Source organism: Hemiscyllium ocellatum, chromosome 43 (genome assembly GCF_020745735.1).
Source record: "Hemiscyllium ocellatum isolate sHemOce1 chromosome 43, sHemOce1.pat.X.cur, whole genome shotgun sequence".
In the NCBI taxonomy this organism is placed as follows: domain Eukaryota; kingdom Metazoa; phylum Chordata; class Chondrichthyes; order Orectolobiformes; family Hemiscylliidae; genus Hemiscyllium; species Hemiscyllium ocellatum.
Window position 1 is genome coordinate 13299271 of NC_083443.1, and position 20861 is coordinate 13320131.

General features: G+C 43.7%; 1 protein-coding gene across 1 annotated transcript in view; it reads left to right on the forward strand.

The window, feature by feature from the left end:
• The first annotated feature begins 20074 nt into the window (after nucleotides 1-20074).
• si:dkey-228d14.5 (uncharacterized protein LOC796266 homolog) overlaps nucleotides 20075-20861 on the forward strand; it is a 58796-nt gene continuing 58009 nt past the window's right edge. The window contains exon 1 of the mRNA XM_060854158.1: nucleotides 20075-20392. Coding sequence (XP_060710141.1) covers nucleotides 20328-20392 — 65 coding nt within the window. The 5' untranslated portion in view covers nucleotides 20075-20327. The remainder of the gene's footprint in view (nucleotides 20393-20861) is intronic.

The window sequence follows — 20861 nt, forward strand, 5'->3', positions numbered from 1 at the left end:
TTTCCATTTATCGGTAGCTGATTTCAGTGTGTTTACAAGTTATCTTTTACATTTAGGCTGAACAGGGGAGACGGCTGTTTCTAAGATATTAGTATTTCCACTTGCTGGGGAGTTGTTTATGGCCAGGAACAGGTTAATCAGTGAAGAAATCTCACTCTGGATCGATGTATTCCTACCCTCTGTCTGCCCTGACCCTGCATCCACCTCCTTCCCCCATTCCATGCATCTGTGTTGTTTTAAATGATCTAACCTCTGCCTCCGCCTGCCCTTCTCTCTCTCTCTCTGAGAGGATGTGTCTGATACCACATTCTCTTAGAAGCCTTTGTATTGACCCTTGTATCCATTGAACCTTGCTCTCCATATTTTTCCCTGAGTTGTTTATCCTTGTTCAATCCTAAACCTTTCCAAGGTCTTTCCGATCTGCATCTCTTGCATGCCTGATTTCATTTCCTGCCCATTTTTGTGGCCCTCCAGCCAACTAGTCCCTAAGTTTTGGAAACCCTTCAGAAATCTTCACTGCCTCTATCTTTCTTCCTCATCTCTTCATCACGGACCTTAAAACCATTGATCAAACTTATCGTTGCCTGTCTTAGTATTTCACCGCGCACCAAATTTACTGATAATTTTCCGGTGAAAACTCTGGGACATTTTTGCTGCGTTAAAGGTGCTAGATGAACACAGGTTATTGTTGTATCAGATTTTGTACAGTTGAAGACAATTTCTGATCTTCATGTGGTGCAATCTGCTGGCATGTGGCTATCTGTAGGGCCTAAGTCTCTTCTGTGTGTTACAAACAGTTAGTCCATCTGAGTTGTTGAATATTTTTAACATGCATGTATACATTTTAAGCAAACAACCATATGATCAGAAATGTTGCTTACTGATCATTTGCTCTTGTAGTAAATAAACTACAGCTCCAGCCATCTTATCATCATTTACAGACCTGAATTAGAAATAAATACCAAGTAACGGTGTACATGTGAAGGAGTTGCACTCTGCCCACAGCTCAGGTATCAGAGGGAGGACAGAGTTGACATCAATTGACTGAGTGTGGCATCCAACAGCCCAAGAAAAACTAGAGTCAATGGGAATTTGGCAGTTGGGGGGGGGGGGGGGGGGGGGTGGAGGTGGGGTGAGCGCTAAATTAATTAATCTGAATTGATTAAATTAACACCTAGTACAGAGGAAGATGGTTGTTGGCCATCATCTCATTGGAGACATCATTGCAGATTATACAGAGGAGCATCGATTATCTGAACAACACAGGTGGGGAATTCTTTGTTCGGAATAATTGAATGCCAGATGACAAAGCATCAGGACCTTGTGATCTTGTCTGGATAATCCGAAATTTGGATAATCGAGGTTCCACTGTCAATTGTCTAAACAATCTGTTCAGGGATATTATGACACATCTCTGGAGGGGGTGGGACTTGAACGCAGGCCTCTTGGCTCAGAGGTAGGGACACTACCACCACAGCACACAATATTGTCCTGGACCCTTCAGCTGCTTCATCAATGACCCTCCCTCCATTCAGAAGTGGAGATATTCCCTGATGATTGCTTTATGCTGAGCCTTTTCCTGGACTGGTCTGATTCCTGCTCTGATGTACACAGTGGCACAAAGCAGGCATGTTTGTAATGAACCAAATGAGTATATGGATATAACTGCTACAAGTAAGCTCACAAGACTAGCACTTGGCATTCCCCCACACAAACATCTCTCCTTAAGTGGTTCATCTGCCAATTAAGATCTCTCCATGTCTTCGTTAGGCCAGTCCTCCCTGACGATCAAACTGATGTTTATAATCATACAGTGCTTGGAAGCAGGTCTTTCACTCATCAAGTCCACACCAACTCTCTAAAGAGCATCCCTTACAGACCCAACCCCCCTACTTTATCCCAGTAACCCTACATTTCCCATGGCTAGTTCACCCAAACTGCACCTCCCTGGGCACTATGGGTAATTTAGCATGGCCGATCCATCTAACCTGCATGTCCCTGGGAACTATGGGTAATTTAGCTTGGCCAATCAACCTAATCTACATATCATTGGTCCTGGGAGGAAACCGGAGCACCTGAAGGAAACCCACGCAGAAACGGGGAGAACATGCAAACTCCACACAGACAGTCGTCTGAGGGTGGAATCAAACCCAGTTCCCTGGTGCAGTGAAGCAGCAATGCTAATCACTGAGCTACCAAGCCACCCTCACAAGGTGTGTAGTATGTGACTGTAGCTATTTCTTATACCCCCTTCAGACTATCAAACAAGAGTGACCCATATCCAATTCTTTGTCATTTGTGGCTGGTTACATTTGCTAGTGCCCATCTTCCTCCCTGAGGCGTTCTTGCACCTTGTGCCAATTTTCTCAAGGTTTCTGAAAGTTCAACCTTCGACAAAACAAAGGCAAAGACAACTTTACTGCTATCCAAGGCCGCCTTAAAGGTAAACAGTGCCAGTTCTTATCTTGTCATTCACAGATATGGAGTTCCTTTATCAAAAACTGGAGGTGGGATGTTTTGTCCTGAAGCAAAATGCTGAGAAATACATTTGTAATTTTAACCCGTGTCCAACTAAATCTTCAGTCATTGTTGCCTTCCTCTCTTTTACTACCCTTTTTATCCATCTCTGCACACAAGGCTGTCAGGTGCCACCTATAATATCTGTAAATACAAAAAATCAATACATAATACTAATACACACACACTCATTATTATGACCAAAATTTGTGGGACTGAAACTGAGGCTAAGTACAGGGATATCGAAACAAGACTTAAGTTGAGATCCATTCACCACTCCTCAGATATTGAAGCAGTCCATGTCCATAAACAGATTCGAGAGTGTGTTGCTGGAAAAGTACAGCAGGTCAGGTAACATCCGAGGAGCAGGGAAATTGACGTTTTGAGCATAAGTCCTTCATCAGGAATGTCCATTTACAGCAAGACCTGTACCAATATTGTGACTTGGATTGTTAAGTGGCAAGTAATGTCAGTGTCACAAGTGCCAGGCAATGATCATCTCCAACACGAGAGAATCCAGCTATCATCACTTGAGTTTATCCTGACTGAATGCCCACAATCAACATCCCCAAACAAAGGGTTACTATCCACTAGTAATTGTACCGAAGCAGCAAGTTACATCAACACAGTGGCTACAAGAGCAGGCCAGAGGCCAGTAATACTTCTGCAAGTACCTCACCTCCTGACTCCCCCAAAGCCTGTCCACCATCATGAAGACCCAAGCCAGGAGTGCCCACTTGCCTAGATGGATGCAGGTCCAACAACACTTAAGAAGCTTAATATTTTTTGCCTAGATGGATGCAGCTCCAACAACACTTAAGAAGGTTAATATTTGCCAGGACAAAGCTACACGCTAGATTTGTACCACCTTAAACTTTCAATCTGTTGTATGGATATGCAGTGCCAATCTCTGCCAACAGAGTTTGGAGGGGCCGTGGTGCCATAACTTCCTCTTCTACAGACTCTACTTGGTCGAAGGTGTTCGAGAAAAGCCACTGGAAAATCAGAGAGTCATAGAGATGTACAGCATAGAAACAGACCCTTTGGTCCATGCTGACCAGATAGCCTAACCTAATCTAGTCCCATTTGCCAGCACTTTCTCCATATCCCTCTAATCCCTTCCTATTCATATACCCATCCAGATGCTTCTTAAATGTTTTAATTGTACCAACCTCCATCACTTCCCTGGCAGCTCATCCCACACACTCTCTGTCTGAAAATGTTGCCCCTTAGGTTCCTTTTAAATTTTTCCCCTCTCACCCTAAAGCTATGCCGTCTAGTTCTGGACTCCTCCACCCCAACGAAAATACCATGTTTATTTATCAATCCATGCCCCTCATGATTTTATAAACCTCTATAGTGTCACCCCTCAGCTCCGACAATCCAGGGAAAATAGCCTCTGCCTATTCAGCCTCTCCCTGTAGCTCAAATCCTCTAACCCTGGCAACATCCTTGTTAATGTTTTCTGAACGCTTTCAAGTTTCATAACATCCTTCCAATAGAAAGGAGACCAGAATTGCACACAATATTCCAACAGTGGCCTAATGAATGTCCTGTAGAGCTGCAAATAACCTCCCAACACCTTTACTCAATGTTCTGACCAATAAAGGAAAGCATACCAAACACCTTCTTCACTACTGAAAGTGTGTTGCTGGAAAAGTGCAGCAGGTCAGGCAGCATCCAAGGAGCAGGAGAATCGATGTTTCGGGCATGAGCCCTTCTTCACTATCCTATATACCTGCAACTCTACTTTCGAGGAACTATGAACCTGCACTCCAAGGTCACTTGTTCAGCAAACTCCCCAGGACCTTACCATTAAGTGTATAAATCCTGCTGAGATTTGCCTTTTTAAAATGCAGCTCCTCGCATTTATCTAAATGCTACCTGCCACTCCTCAGCCCATTGGCCTATCTGATCAAGATCCCATTGTAATCTGAAGTAACCTTCGCTGTTCACTACATCTCCAATTTTGGTGTCATCTGCAAATTTACTAACTCTACCCCCTATGTTCACATCCAAATTATGTAAATAAATGATGAAAAGCAGTCAAAAGAGAGGTTCTTCTTAAAAAGATGTGGTGAATTGCAAGATAGCATGAGGTCAAAGTTACATGAGTAAGAACAACATTGTTACGAAGAGTACTGTGAGGCCAAGAACAATAAATTTGTCTCTTTAATGTCCCAAGATGCTCTGCCTTTCCTTAACCAAGATGTGGAGGAGCCGGTGTTGGACTGGGGTGAACAAAGTTAAAAATCATACAACACCAGGTTATACTTCAACAGGTTTATTTGGAAGTACAAGCTTTTGAAAGTTGTTATAGGTATTGTGTGATTTTTAACTTTCCTTAATCAAATCCTTATAGCATTATCAGATTGGGTGGAGTTTAAACTAATCTTCAGCATTAACCCTTTTTGAACCACTGCTGCATACAACACATTCCCTCTACCACTAGAGTGGCAGCAGCATGTACCATCTACAAGGTGTGCTGCAGGAACTCACCCAGGCTTCTTCAACAGCATCTTCCAAATCTGCGAATTCTATCACCTGGTAGGACCAAGTGTAGATGTAGTCTGAACATTGCAGACTTCCTGGCCAGGAGATACTGCAGTAATGACAGGCATGGGAGGCAAAACAGCGCATGGTGAAGGGAATTACACCAGGTATCCTGTTTATTCATTCAATGCATCTTCCACTGAAATAGGCTCCTATGAAACACAGTAGCCTCCGACTGACAAGATATTCTTCTGTAACTTGGCCTGAAAAACAAAAATGTTTGTAAATTTTACAAGTTCATAAATATTTGTTTAATAATAAATGATAAATCCTAATAAATCGAAGATGTGCACGATTTTGTCAGACAGTATGAGAGCTGTGTCCAAATGCTCCATGAACCACAAATCAATGCACCAGATTCACACGGGGAGATGGTGAAAGGTGTTAACCAGGCAAAATTCTGTGGTGTGTTTGGAACCATCAGAGATTGCAGTCTGGGGAATGGAGGAACGAGATTGTATTAGCATTTGTTGAAGTGATGTTTCTGCAGTAGGACATCTGCAGAGTGCGGGTTAACCTAAATCTAACCTCCTGATCCAAAGCAGTTATGAGGTAATCGTTGATAATGTCTACTGTGTGATTTCTGCAATACCTAACCACTGTAATGAGTTAAAATGCCAATAGCACTGAAGTTAAAGAATTGTCTGCCATCTGCAAATTGGGTTTGGCCTTAGGACAAGTGAAAAAGAAAGATTAGAATTTTTATACCATTGCTTCTTGAATTTAGCAATTCATGCAAAATGTTATTGTCAACAAATCTTTTTTGAAGTATATCACTGTTCCAATGTGGGAAAGCGAGCAGGCAACATGTGCACAGCTAGATGCCTCAAGCAACCAATTTTTCTTCCAGTACTGTATCAAAGGGGCAGCATGAAGCCTCAATCTGCTGACTCAGCCACACGAATGCTTCAATAAGCACGCTGGAATTGTGCAGAGTTAAGCCTCTTGTGTAGAGAGGAGTGTGGCCACTGGAATCAGTGGAGTGACTGAAGTCATGGTGATGTGAACAAGGTTCATACAGAAAGTTGCAAAGAATGCTGTGCCTCAATGAGTGGCAAAAGTATTAATGTGTTAGGTAATAAAATAAAAATTTCTTCTCAGGAATCAGCAGAAACTGGTGACCCTGTTGGAAAAGAGCCAGGTTAAACTGGCCTGAGCTGGATGGCTTCCATTATTTCCATTTGCCGTTGTTATGGTCTTACCAAATATGCTGTCCATGAAAATACCCAAAGATTAGCAAGTGTAAAAGGCCGAAACATTAGAATGGCTGAACAAGCCAGGAACGGACAAGGGTTGAGATGTCTTTTAATAAAAATCTTCAATGTGTGGAGGAGCTCTGATTGGGTAGATGTAGAGAAAATGTTTTCAATTGTGAGACAACCAAAGTTTAGAGACTGTATCCATTAGAGAGTCACTAATGATCCACATTTGTATCCTCTGGTTATCATCCCTCCTGCCAGTGGAGATTGTTTCTTGCTAGCTACTGTATATTGTATATACCTGTCATAGGGTAAAAAATGAGGTCTGCAGATGCTGGAGATCACAGCTGAAAATGTGTTGCTGGTTAAAGCACAGCAGGTTAGGCAGCATCCTATTCCTTGGATGCTGCCTAACCTGCTGTGCTTATACTTGTCATAGTATTGGATACTTCAATTGAATATTCACTAAAAAAAATAATTTGAGATTAATTAGATGGTTCAATAATTAGAGCTGGTTTAGATACAATAAGTGTGTGTAGTGCCAGTAACGAGGTCAGTCAAGTGGACCTCATAGAATATGAGTTCCCTGATTGAGGCTGTTCCACTCAGGGAGCCCCGATAAACAGGAGTGTCAATCATCCGTTCACCCTGAGGTCTGGCCCTGCGGGAGCTGGATCTGTGTCAAGGACTCCCCACAATAAAGGATGGCTCGGTGATGGGATATTGGCCTCTGTGGAGTTATTTCAGTGTGTATTTGAAAAGGAAAGATTTTCAGTGAGTGTAGCACTCACAAGGAGGTGGTTCAGAACCTCTAGTCTTCCACAACTCCGTTCAAATCATAGTTATATTGATTTACCCTGATTACTTAACACATAAAGTCCTTTACTAGCACATGCTTGTGGGGAAAGAGTGAGAGAGTGGGGTAAATTGAGTAAGTGTTTCCAAAGAGATGGTACAGGAATGATGAGCTGAATGGTCTCCTTCTGGGCTATAATATTCTACCTACCTTTATTGAAAGATCTCTCTCACTCAACACAAAGCACGAAACAATCTGGGATTAGGTGTCCATGATCTCCAAATGCAGCACTCTATACAGACCAACCATCCCTAACGCGCTCTGATTGAGAAAGCTCTTAATAAAAGTATAAAGTAAAGGCTAAAAGTGGGAAAGGAGAAAGTGCGTTGGGGGTCTAGAATACTGTCCTCTCACCTCTGAGCTCAAACTGCAAAGCCAGTTTATATTGATAAGATTGACCTTTCTGTGTGTGAGAACCTCAATCTATAAATTAGTTCATGCCAGAGTGGGCAGGCATTGAAGCAGAGATCCTCTGGGTGTCACTAGTGAGCCCACCTGTACAGAGAATATCACCTTTAGAAAATAGAACATTACAGCACAGAACAGGCCCTTCGGTCCTCGAAGTTGCACCGACCTGTGGAACCTATCTGAAGCCTCTCTATCCTACACTATTCCGTTCACATCCATATGTTTATGTGTTTTCCATATGTTTATGTCGCAGTGTTCCTCAGGTACGTGAGAGAAGGATGTAGGAGCTACCTTGAGGAAGAGAATGATTTGAATAGTGGGTCAGTGATTGATAGAGGGTGAGGGGAAGCAGTTGGGAGAGGGATGGCAACAATCAGAGCAGGGGGACTGAGCAGAGGCCAGAAAAGGATAGAATTTGGCTCATTAGGACAGGTCGGTTTGACAAATGAGCCCTCAAACAGGCATCTTAACCTTAATTTTCATTTTAACTGGACCTAAGCACCTTTTGCAGCTGTTACCCAAATTGTGGGGGAAAAACATTTGTGGAACAGAATGAATTGATTCTGTCCCCTCCTCCCCCACCCCACCACCACCACCAGCACCCCCACATTGCCTGGCTAGCTACACATCCCTGATGGAAAAAACAATTTTCTAAAAGGACAGTAATACAGGGAAAAAAACTTTTTGGAGCACTGTTCTGAGGGTTACAAAAAAAGTCAGATCAGCATACATCACGGGAGGGGAAATTGCGATGCTATTAGGCAGGCACTGTGGAGTGTAAATTGGGAGCAGATATTCTCAGGGAAATGCATGACAGAAATGTAAAGGTTGTTTCACTTGCTGTGAATGCCTGGATAGGTCTGTCCCACTGAGGCAAGGAAGGGATGGTAGGGTGAAGGAACCTTGGGTGACAAGAGATGTGGAACATCTAGTGAGGAAGAAGAAGGAAGCTTACTTAAGGTTGAGGAGGCAAAGATCAGACAGGGCTTTAGAGGATTACAAGGTAGCCAGGAAGGAACTGAAGAATGGACTTAGGAGAGCTAGAAAGGGGCATGAAAAACCCTTGGCGGATACGATTAAGGAAACCCTAAGGTGTTCTACACTTAAGAGAATGGCCAAAGTGAGGGGAGGGCCAATTAGGCAAAGTGGAGAGAACTTGTGCCTGGAGTTGGAGGAGGTAGGGAAGGTCCTTAATGAATATTTTACTTCACTAGTGAGAGGGACCTTGTCATTTGTGAGGACGGTGTGAAACAGGCTGATATGCTCAAGAAGATTGATGTTAAGAAGGTGGATGTGTTGACAAAATTTTGAAAAACATGAAGATAGATAAGTTTCCTAGGCCAGAGGGAAATACCCAAGATTTATACCAGAAGCGAGGGAAGAGATTGCTATGCCTTTGGTAATGATCTTTGCATCCTCACTGTCCACTGGAATGGTACTAGATGATTGGATGGTGGCAAATGTTATTCGCCTTGTTCAAGAAAGGGAATAGGGATAACCCTGGGAATTACAGACCAGTCAGTATTACCATGGATTGTGGATAAATTATTAGAGAGGATTCTGAGAGATAGGATTTATGATTATTTGAAAAAGCATAGCTTGATTAGAGATAGTCAGCATGGCTTTGTCAGGGCAGGTCATGCCTCACAAGCCTTATTGAATTCTTTGAGGATGTGACAAAATACATTGCTGTGCAGTAGGTGTGGTGTACATGGATTTTAGCAAGGTGTTTGATAAGGTTCTCCATGGTAGGCTCATTCAGAAAGTAAGGAGGCATGGGATACAGGGAAATCTGGCTGTCTGGACACAGAATTGGCTGGCCAATAGAAGACAGACGGTGGTAGTAGATGGGAAGTATCCATCCTGGAGCTCAGTGACCAATGGTATTCCGCAGGGATCTGTTCTGGGACCTCTGCTCTTCGTGATTTTTATAAATTACTTAGGAGAGAGGAAGTGAAAGGGTGAGTTAGTAAGTTTGCCGATGACACAAAGGTTGGTGGAGTTTTGCATAGTGTGAAGGGCTGTTGCAGATTGCAACAGGACATTGGCAGGATGCAGAACTGGGCTGAGAAGTGGCAGATGGAATTCAACCTGGAAAAGTGTGAAGTGATTCATTTTGGAAGGTCGAATTTGAATGCAGATTACAGGGTTAAAGGCAGGAGTCTTAGCATTGTGGAGGAACAGAGGGATCTTGGGGTCCACTTTCATAGATCCCCCAAGTTGCTACCTAAGTTGAGAGGGTTGTTAAGAAGACAAATGGTGTGTTGGCTTTCATTAGCAGGGGGATTGAGCTTAAGAGCTGCGAGATTATGCTGCAGCTCTATAAAGCCCTAGTTAGACCACACTTGGAATATTGTGCTCAGTTCTGGGTTGTCTCATTATAGGAAGGAACTGGAAGTTTTAGAGAGGGTACAGAGGAGATTTACCAGGATGCTGCATGGATTGGAGGGCATGTCTTATGAAGAAAGGTTGAGGGAGATAGGGTCTTTCTCATTGGAGCGAAGAAGGATGAGAGGTGACTTGATAGAGGTGTACAAGATGATGAGAGGCATAGATTGAGAGGATAGCCAGATAGAGTCATAGATTCATAGAGTTGTACAGCACGGAAACAGACCCTTTGGTCCAACTTGTCTATGCTGACCAGATATCCTAATCTAATCTAATCCCATTTGCCAGCACTTTGCCCATATCCCTCTAAACCCTTCCTATTCATATACCCATCCAGATGCCTTTTGAATGTTGTAATTGTACCAGCCTTCACCACTTCCTCTGGCAGCTCATTCCATGCACGCACCACCCTCTGTGTGAAAAGGTTGCCCCTCTCACCCTAAACCTATGCCCTCAAGTTCTGGACTCCCCATCCCTGGGAAAAGACCTTGTCTATTTATCCTATCCATGCCCCTCATGATTTTATAAACTTCTATAAGGTCACCCCTCAGCCTCCGATGCTCCAGGTAAAAACAGCCTCAGCCTGTTCAGCCTCTCCCTATATGCTATTATTCAAGCAGAGGCACCAACATGGACACATTTAAAGGGAAGCTAGATACACAATTGTGTCGAGGAAGGAATTGAAGGTTAGGTAGTCAGAGTTAAGTAATGAGAAGTGGATGGAAGATCATTACAGTAAAAAACATGTCACCATTCATCCCAAATGATGTTTCTGTGTTGAGAGTACACTTGCGTCATATCATCAGGAGTTGGTACAAGGATTCCAGAACATAGAAGCTTTATCTGCCACCTTCAGAAATCAAGTTGGTTATCGACTGAAGAACAAACAAAACAGCGGAAGCTGAATGTTTCCCTGCTTGCAGCAAGGCCAATGAAGAATCCGACAATTCAAGTTCAGAGGTAATGGTAGTTTTCAGACCAGAAGACCTGGTTTCAACTGACTGTAAAAATTGTGTCAAATGCACATTGTTGTAGCCAACGTGCACTTCATTATGTAAAATATGATGGTCAGCATTAAACATTAATCTCAGAGACTTCGATTTCATATATTGATAATATATATCAGACATCCATAAGGTGTTGTATGAACAGTTAGCTTAAGTAGAAACTTTTATCTATTAGTTTCCATATCAAACAAAAAAGTTGCATTTAGTTCTAAATGTCTTGAGAAAAACCACAATTATCCATGCGGGAGAGTTTGCTCACTTTGACAGTCTGAGATGTCCTTCCACAGTAGTCTAATGGAAGCATTGAACATTGGAATTTGTAGCAACAATACCTCCTTAATATCATGAATATGTGGTGATTGCTTGATAAATTCTTTAACCTGATTGTCCATCAATGGAGTTTTGTCACTTTTTCCAATAAACCCTCAACTCTTTGTACTTTCGCCCATGTGGAAATGGCTATCACGAGAGGGCATAACGTTAAGGTGATTGGAGGAAAATTTGAGGAGATGTCAGAGGTAGGTTCTTTACACAGAGAGTGGTGGGTGCGTGGAATGCACTGCCAGCGTTGGTAGTAGTTAGCTACATTAAGAACATTTAAGGGACTCTTGGATAGGCACATGGACGATACTAAAATGTAAAGTGTATAGGTTGGTCTGATCTTAGAGTAGGATAAAAGTTGGCGCGACATCGTGGGCCGAAGGGACTGCACTGTGCTGTACTGTTCTGTGTTCTATGTCCTATGTTCATTCTCAAGGTTTACTGGCTTTTCCTTCGGGATATTGTGTGTGAAAACAGATGTGGTGCTGTTGCTTATCTCCAGCCAGATTTGGGATGAACTTGGATAGTCTCAGCCAGGTCATGTTTGGGTGCAGGCCTGTAGCAGAGAAGATGGTCATTAGCGGGCCCTCAATTGGTAATCTTATTGAGGGAGACCATAAAGATGGCAGCAAAAGATTACACCAGTACAGGATACTCCTCCATGTCTGATGCAGTTATTATGGGATGGTTGACCAAGGGTTTGGCTAGGATTAGTGCTGGCGTGTTAGATTTAAGCTACATTGGGCTGAGTGGCCAGATAGCCAATCTGATGTTGGGAATTTCTGGGTCTATCCAGCAAGTGAGAGTGAAGGAGAGTGCATATCAATGAGGTCAGATTAAGTGATAATGAGCATTAAGCCCATTAATTAGCCTCTCACCAGCCACTGACAAGAATTCTGGAGTTTAGTTTGAAAATGTGACTCTTTCCCCCTGACATCAAGAAAGGTCTCATCCAATTTCTCACAATATCTCCCAGCTTTCCCACCAAAGCCCATGTCATTCAGGAAAATAAAACCTGCCTATTTATATTTCCTTTTCCAGTCAGAGCTGAGATGGGGTTGAATGTGTGTTCAAGTCAGTTGCAAATCAGTCAAACTATGAAATGCTGCCTTTCCCCAAATCATGTGACAGAAGCTCCCCACTAGCATTCAGAAAAGCTTAACCATCTGAAAAGCAGAGTGTCGTGAATCCTAGGTGGAGGGGGTGGAGCTGGAGACAGAAGCTGGACTGAATGCCAATTGTACATGGCTAAATGCCAAACATGAAAAGGATCAGAGGTCAACGTTTTAACTTCCTGTCCGAGATCCAGTCACGGCGCAGGTCATGCTCAGATGAGAACTTTTTCAAGATAGAGTTGGAAGACCAGATCAGCTGAAGAAGAGAGTTCAAGCTAGCGTATGTCTGAATCAAGAAAATGCTAACAATTAGAAAATATCACTGCACATAGTTCATTCAACTTGTATCATTATTTACTTCATCGAAGGACAGTCATTGAGTTGATTTTTACCGGAATGGTTACTCCTCACTTGACTTTCTGTCTGTAAAATGTAGCAGCTTGATGACTGAAATAACTCCACAGAGGCCAGTATTCCATCACCAAGCCAACCCTTGTTTACACGTGGAGAAGCCTTGATCCTGATCCGGCTGCTCTCAGAGAGGCAGGATGGCTGACACCCCTGTTCTAATCTGTCAGCCTGGGCTCCCTGATTGGACCAGGTTAACAGCCTCAACCAGGGGACTCACATCCTATGAGGCTGACGTTATTACAATCTTTTCTCCAGAGTTATGCTATACAATAAAGATGACAAAATGGGTGAACTCCCAAACATAAAAGAGACAGTGATTGCTCAATCAGGAATCTCCCTGGAAAAGCCAGACAATTTATAACATCCCAGGAAGTGTTGGGCTAGGGAAGACAGACCCTGTGTTTCACTGCTGAAACTGTCTTGGGAAGCTAGCATTGGGAACCTGGAACAAAAATAAGGTTGTATTTTCAGGCACCAAACTTACTTTCATGAATAAGGGTTAAAAAATAAATCTTTGAAAAACAAGGAAGTTATCAAGAAAATATAAATGTCACATACCTGAAAAAAAATGTCACTGGTCAAAATGACAGAACTTGTATTTCTAAAGCAACTTGCACAGCTTTGGAACATTCTAGATTGTAGCCAATCTAGGACTTACCAAGTGTGACCACAATCATTGTGTAGCAACTAATTTATACCAAGTTTGAGATAAGCAGCCAGTTCATCTGTTTAAGTGGAGTTGGTTCAAGGATAAATTATTAGTAAGAAGTCTTCTCTAGTCTTTTTTTCAAATTGGTATCTCAGTATCACTGACATCCACCTCAGAGGGAAGACAGAGCTCTAGTGTGACATCTTTTCCAGAAGATGGTACATCTGACAATGCAACACTCCTTCAGTACTGCACCTGAGTGTTGGTTTGAACTATGTTGGATTTAAACTTCATTTAGACATGAGCACTCCAGGCAGTACATTACTGTGGATGGGGCCACATTGTCAGAGTTTCAGATTAAATGTTAAACCAAGGCCCCATTGTCCTGTGGATGTAAAACATCCTGTGGCTGTAAAGGATCAGGGCAGATCGCCCAAGTGTACTGGCCAATAGTAATCCTTCAATCAACATCACCATTTATCTGCCCATTATCAGACTGCTGGATGTGAGATCTTGTTGCGTGCAAATTGAACACCACAACAGCGACAGCTCATCCCGTTAGATTACATTAGATTAGATTACTTACAGTGTGGAAACAGGCCCTTCGGCCCAACAAGTCCACACTGACCCGCCGAAGCGCAACCCACCCATACCCCTACATTTTACCCCTTACCTAACACTACGGGCAATTTAGCATAGCCAATTCACCTGACCCGCACATCTTTGGACTGTGGGAAGAAACCGGAGCACCCGGAGGAAACCCACGCAGACACGGGGAGAACGTGAAAACTCCACACAGTCAGTCGCCTGAGTCGGGAAGCCGGGTCTCAGGCGCTGTGAGGCAGCAGTGCTAACCACTGTGCCACCATGCCGCCCCCACCGTTACTCTGCGGTGTTAACATTCAGGGCTCTACAATGGATCCAAATCGCTGGGTGCCACAGACATCAGAAGGCAATGCACTTTGGCTGCTGTTTTGTGGATCGTTTGGTTGATAACTTCATTCTTCAGCGTGCTGCCCAGGTGAAGCAGTCTGTCACCAGGAAGCTGTCACTAAAGAACCCCAGGATGTACACAAGTGGCAAGAGTATACCTACAGAAGCAGGGCTAAGGTGGTGCAGTGGGAATATCACGAGCCAAGCGATCCAGATGTTCAACTTAATGCTCTGAGGCACTGGCTCAATTTTAAAATCAAATGAATAAACATCTGGTTTTTGAAAACTCATCTCAATTATGGACACCTCATTGATTCTCATCAAAATCCATCTGCTCCACCAGTATCTTTTAGGGAAGGAAATCTGTGATCCTTACCTGGTCTGGCCTGCATGTGACTCCAGAAGCAATTGTGGTTGTCTAACTGCCCTTGGAAATAGCAAGCTGCTCAGGTCAAGGGTAATTAGAGGTGGGCAATAAATGTGCCAGTGTCACTCATATCCCATGAAAGAATACATTTTTGAAAACATGTTAATATCAGTAAGTAGCACATGTTTGAGTATTGTTAATGTGTTATGCTATGAAGGAGCTCTGTTTTTCCACTACAGAAGGGTGGTAACAGAAGGTCCACTTTGTGGCTTAATGAGAAAGCCAGCAAGTTGTCAGAGGAGGTGCTGAGGACATTCAAACTTTTCATACCGGACTCCAGTCCATATAGTCCCTACCCTGTCCCACACAGTTCAGGTCATCCATCTTCCAAATCCTCAATGACTAATGCTAGTTCTCCTTCAGATATGTGTCAATTCCCAATCCTTAGGGATCATTTCCATCTTCAGTAATTACCCTGCCATGGACTCACTCTCGGCCTCTGCAGCACATTCCTGGGTAATGTCACAAGGGTACATGAGAAAGAACAAGAGGCCACCTTGGGTTTTATAGATAGAGAATATTCATGTGCACCAGACTACTTTAATATTGCAAATAATTAGGGCAGCACGGTGGCTCAGTGGTTAGCACTGCTGCCTCACAGCGCTAGGGGCCTGGGTTTAATTCCAGCCTCAGGCGACTGTCTGGAGTTTGGACATTCTCCCCGGGTCTGCATGGGTTTCCTCCAGATGCCCTGGTTTACTCCCACAGTCCAAAGATATGCAGGTTAGGGTGGTTTGACCTCTTCCAATCTCTTCTGTCAGGTAGAAGGTACAAAAGCTTAAACACACGGGTTCAAGAACAGCTTCTTCTCCATTGTTATTAGACAGCTGAATAGACCTCTCAAACCTCACATCTCATGTTGACCTCACTTTTGTACACCTCCTGTGCAGCTATAACTTTGTATGGCTCGCTGTATTTAATTGCCATATGGTCTGGATATCCTTGTATGTTATGATCTTCCTATACTGTTCGTAAAACAAAACGTTTCACTCACTGTACTTTGGTACATGTGACAATAATAAATCAGACCAAAAGAAGCCGAAGATCCCTGAGGCGAGACCTACATGGAGAACAAAGTTGGCTTCACTCAAATCAGGGTAGTATTTGATTCAAGCTAAACGTGCAGAGTTAAAGTTAGAGTTAGGGTTAAATGTGGATTACGTTAAAGGTCAGGTGAAGTGAAGTTAAATGAAGTGAATTCAAGTTGAAGTTAGATGAAGTAAGAAGTAAATGTTACAATGAATGTATTAGGGTTAAATAATGAAGGGTTTGTTTAAATAAATTGTGTGTGTGTTCTTGCCTCTTGTCTTGTCACACAAGGGAAGAATAGCTGGGTGAAAAGTTTGGGTAAACTCTTTGTGGGTAACAACTCAAGCTCTCAAAACTGGCTTTATACAACATGGTCAATATTGGAAATACATCAGACTGTGGTGATTAAAAGGGGTGGCTTTGAAACAAATCAGGTGGTCAGATCCTGCAAGCAGTCTGAGTGTTTGTACTTCTCACTCTTTCTGGGCAGTCTGAGAAATGAACTTGGTGAGCTGAGGCTGGGAAAGGTCTGATCCGTTGTTTGAATTCACAGGCAGTATAAGTAGGAAGCTACAATCAGGATCAGATTCAATCAGTCTACCTTGTCTATAGAATGAGACAATATATTTGCTGGGCTTTGGTTAATGAAAACAGAACTGGCTTCTAACAATTCTCCAGTGTTCTCACCTTCTGGCAGACTTTGATTACCCCATAACAATCTGTTAAGACTCTGCTAAATGTCTATACTTCAGTCTCTGTTTATTCTTTAATTTGTGCGAGAACAAATTTGCTTTTAAAATACAAGCAGCTTAAGGCTAATTTATTTCTTCTCTTTTGCTGTGAAAAACACATTCAAAATAAACAAGACGTGTAGATTTTGGTAAACTGCAGACAGGGGAGGGAGAAGATTTCCTGAAGTGCTGTGAATCACTGGAGAGGTGATGGCCTAGTGGGTGTTAGATTAGATTGCTTACAGTGTGGAAACAGGCCCTTCGGCCCCACAAGTCCATACTGACCCACAACCCCTACATTTTACCCCTTCACCTAACACTATGGGCAATTTAGCATAACCAATTCACCTAACCTGCACATTTTTGGACTGTGGGAGGAAACCGGAGAACCCGGAGGAAACCCACGCAGGCACAGTTGCTAGACTATTAATCCAGAAACTCAGTTAATATTCTGGGGACTTGGGTTCAAATCCTGCCATGACAGATGGTGGAATTTGAACTGAATAAAGAATCCAGACTTAATCAACCATTGCTAATTGTTTGGGTCGGGGGTGGGGGGGGGGGAAGGTGGGGGGATCCTATCCAGTCCAATAATGCCCTTTAGGAAAGGAAATCTCCCATCCTTACGCATCTAAACTCCATGTGACTGCAGACCCAAATGGGGAGTAAATGTTGGCATAGCCAGGGATGCCCACATCCTGTGAGTGAATGCTTTTAAAAAAAATGCCAGGAGCTTAGTGGCTGCTTAACAACTACTTCATTTATATAGCACCTATCTCAAGGCTCTTTATAGAAGCATTAAGGAACACAGAGCTACATAAGGACATCCTGAAATGGAAGCAAAATGCTGCAGATGATGAAATCAAAACAGAAAGTGCTGGGAAATGTTTGCAGATTAGATTAGATTAGATTAGATTAGACTTACAGTGTGGAAACAGGCCCTTCGGCCCAACAAGTCCACACCGACCCGCCGAAGCGAAACCCACCCATACCCCTACATTTACCCCTTACCTAACACTACGGGCAATTTAGCATGGCCAATTCACCTGACCCGCACATCTTTGGACTGTGGGAGGAAACCAGAGCACCCGGAGGAAACCCACGCTGACATGGGGAGAACGTGCAAACTCCACACAGTCAGTCGCCTGAGTCGGGAATTGAACCCGGGTCTCTGGCGCTGTGAAGCAGCAGTGCTAACCACTGTGCCACCGTGGCAGCATCGGTGGAGGAATAAACAGTGTTAATGTTTCCCATTTGATGTAGCTGTTCTTCAGGCCTAGTCACAACGGAGAGGTGTAGAGAGGGAATTCCAGAGCTTAGGGTCACCAGGATTCCAAGAGACGAGATATTCCAGAGGATTGTGGAGCTGGATTGAGATTACAGGGAAGAGCAAAGCCAATGGACTTTGAAAGCAAAGTTTCAAGACAAAGATATTATTTGGGGAATGGGACTGGATGGGTTACTCTTCTATGATAATGTAGATCAGTGAGCACAGAGATAGATAAACAGGACTAACTAGTTGTAACATGGGCAGCAGAGCATTGGCTGATCTCATATTTATGGACAGTCAGCACTGGAAGGCCATCCTGGAATGATAGAATCCCTACGGTGTTGAAACAGGCCATTCAGCCCATTGTGTCCGCAACAACCCTCCGAAGAACATACCAACAATACCTATCTCCTATCTCTGTAACCCTACATTGACCATGGTTAATCTACCTAGCCTGCACACCCATGGACACTAGGCAACTTAGCATGACCAATCTACCTAACCTGCATATCTCTGGACTGTGGGAGGAAACTGGAGCATCCAGAGAAAATGCAGACATGAGGAGAATGTGCAAACTCCACACAGTTGCCTGAGGCTGGAATCCAACATGGGTCCCTGACACTGGGAGGCAGCATTGTTAACCACTGAGCCACTGTGCCATCCCAGGAGTGTTGGGATAGTCCAGTCTCAAGGGAACAAAGACAGTGTCTCTGCTGAGATGGAGATGAGCTGAGATGGAGACAAAGTTGGCTGAACTTAGTGAGGTGTAGAAAGCAGTCTTAGTGTTGGGGTGTGGAAGTTTTAGAACAGAGTGGCTTCATCTTAGACTGTCTTGGAGAGGACTGAGGTCAGTCACTGGGGACAGAGTGAGGTTAGATTTGGATAAGATATCAAGCCAAGGTTCTTTCAGTCCTCTGATAGAAAGGACATTCGCCCACCCCCAACATATACACACACACACTCACACGCAACATTTTAATTTTTAAAACCATTCATAAATGGATCCATGGAATTGATGAGTGGTTAATGCCTATCCTTCGGCCATTATAGCTTGTGGTGCACCAGTCCGCTGCTGGATTCCATTATAATGATGGTGATGCCTTCTTTCCTAACGAAAAGTACTTCACAATGAAACACAAAGTATGGGACATGGGCTGTAACAGGTGCTATGGAAATGCAGGTTCCTCCTGTGATGTTGAGAGTCTGCAAGGCTGGAGTGCCCCTATGGAAATGGGTTTAGGATTTCAGTCCATTAGACTGTTTGTGGTCCATATTCCAGGCTCTCACACCCACAGGGAAGGAATGGGGGAGCAGGAGGTTGTGGGTATGTTGATAAAGACTGGACCCAAAACGTTGTCTCTGCTGTCTCTCTGTCTCTCTCTCTCTCTCTCTCCACACATGCTGCCAGATCTGTTGAGTTTCTCCAGCAATTTCTGTTGTTTCCAGTCGCATTGACCCTGGTGGTGGAGTGGGGAGGCTGATGGGACAGTCAGTTAACAGAGAAAACTTCCCAACAGTGATGTCAAACAAGCTCTGTGAGTGTGAGTGTGAGTATGTGTGTGTGTGAGCGGGTGTGTGTATGTGAGGGTGTGTGAGGGTGTGTGTGTGAGTGAGTGTGTGAGTGTGAGTATGTGAGAGTGTGTGAGGATGTGTTAGTGAGTGAATGTGTGAGTGTGTGTGTATGTGTGTGTGAGTGAGTGTGTGTGAGAGTGCTTGAGGGTGTGCGCGAAGTGTGTGTGTGTGTGAGTGAGAATGTATGTGTGTGTAAGTTTGAGTGTATATGTGAGTTTGTGTGAGTTTGTGATGTGTGTGAATGTTTGTGTATGAATGTGAGTGTGAGTGTGTTTGTGAGTGTGTGTGTGAGTGAGAGTGTGTGATTGTGTGAGAGGGTGTGTCTATGTGCGTGTGTAAGTGAGTGTGAGTTTGTGTGAGGGTGTGTATGTAATTGAGTGTGTGTATGTATGTTGTGTTGTGTGTGTGAGTGTGTGTTGTGTTGTGTGTGAGTTTGTGTTGTGTTGTGTTGTGTGTGAGTGTGTGTATGTTGTGTGAGTGTGTATGTGTGTGCGGACCATGGATATGATGGTACCCCACTTAAACAGAACACCCTGTCGAGACATTAATTCCGGCAGCACTGTCCCTTTAAAAAATCTCAGTTTTGTATGAGCCAGAATATCAGTGGCAATGCGAGGGGTTTAAGATATAGCGAGGACGATTTACAACCTTGGAACTCAGTGTCTGCAAAGCAATATTGCATTTAAAAAGAGAGAGAGGGAGTGAGAGTTGCCGACAGATGCAACTTCCTCCTGACTCCGAGCTAGTTGCACTTTTGGGTGTGTGCTTGCTTTGAAAGAGTGGATCGTTTCTGTGTGTGTGTGTGTCCCAACTGTGGCAGACCGCGGCTGCCGAAGGATTCCTTGCCGACAGTGAGTTCCCCCTCCGAAGCCTGTACCTGAGGAGGGGGTGATCGAGAGGGCTGTGGGAGCTGTGTGCCGCCTGTGGAGCCCGGGACCATCATGAGCTGTTGGCTGCTGCTCCCCTTGCTCACCGGCGTGGTGTCTATCGCGGGAACCTGGACAGTGTAAGCACCAATTCCTCTCATTCCTACGCCCCACTCCCTCTCACATCCTGCTACCTCCACCCCATCTCTCTCTCTCTTTCTCTTTTCGGATTGAAAGCAAACTTTCTGTCGCTGTTTTCTTCCAACTCCAAGTCACCCAGCTAGCGTTCATCTCCAAACTAAAATCTCAGTCCTCAGAGAGGTGCACAGTTCTGAGATCCCTTCTCAATGACTTTAGCGACTTCATATGAGAAGTAATTCAGTTTGGTGACAGATTCAGTCATACCTTTTCAGTGTTATCGAGAACTGTGTGTCAATCCTTGTACGGTGACTGAACGGATTGACTAACCCTTCTTTGGAGGACTGTTTAAATACTGACATTGATTTCTGAAATTCATTTCTAGATTTTTCTTTTGCTTTCATCCTTATCTCTTAAAAGCACGCCATCCCATTGAAACTAAAATCAAAATTGTGTTTAATCCCAACAATG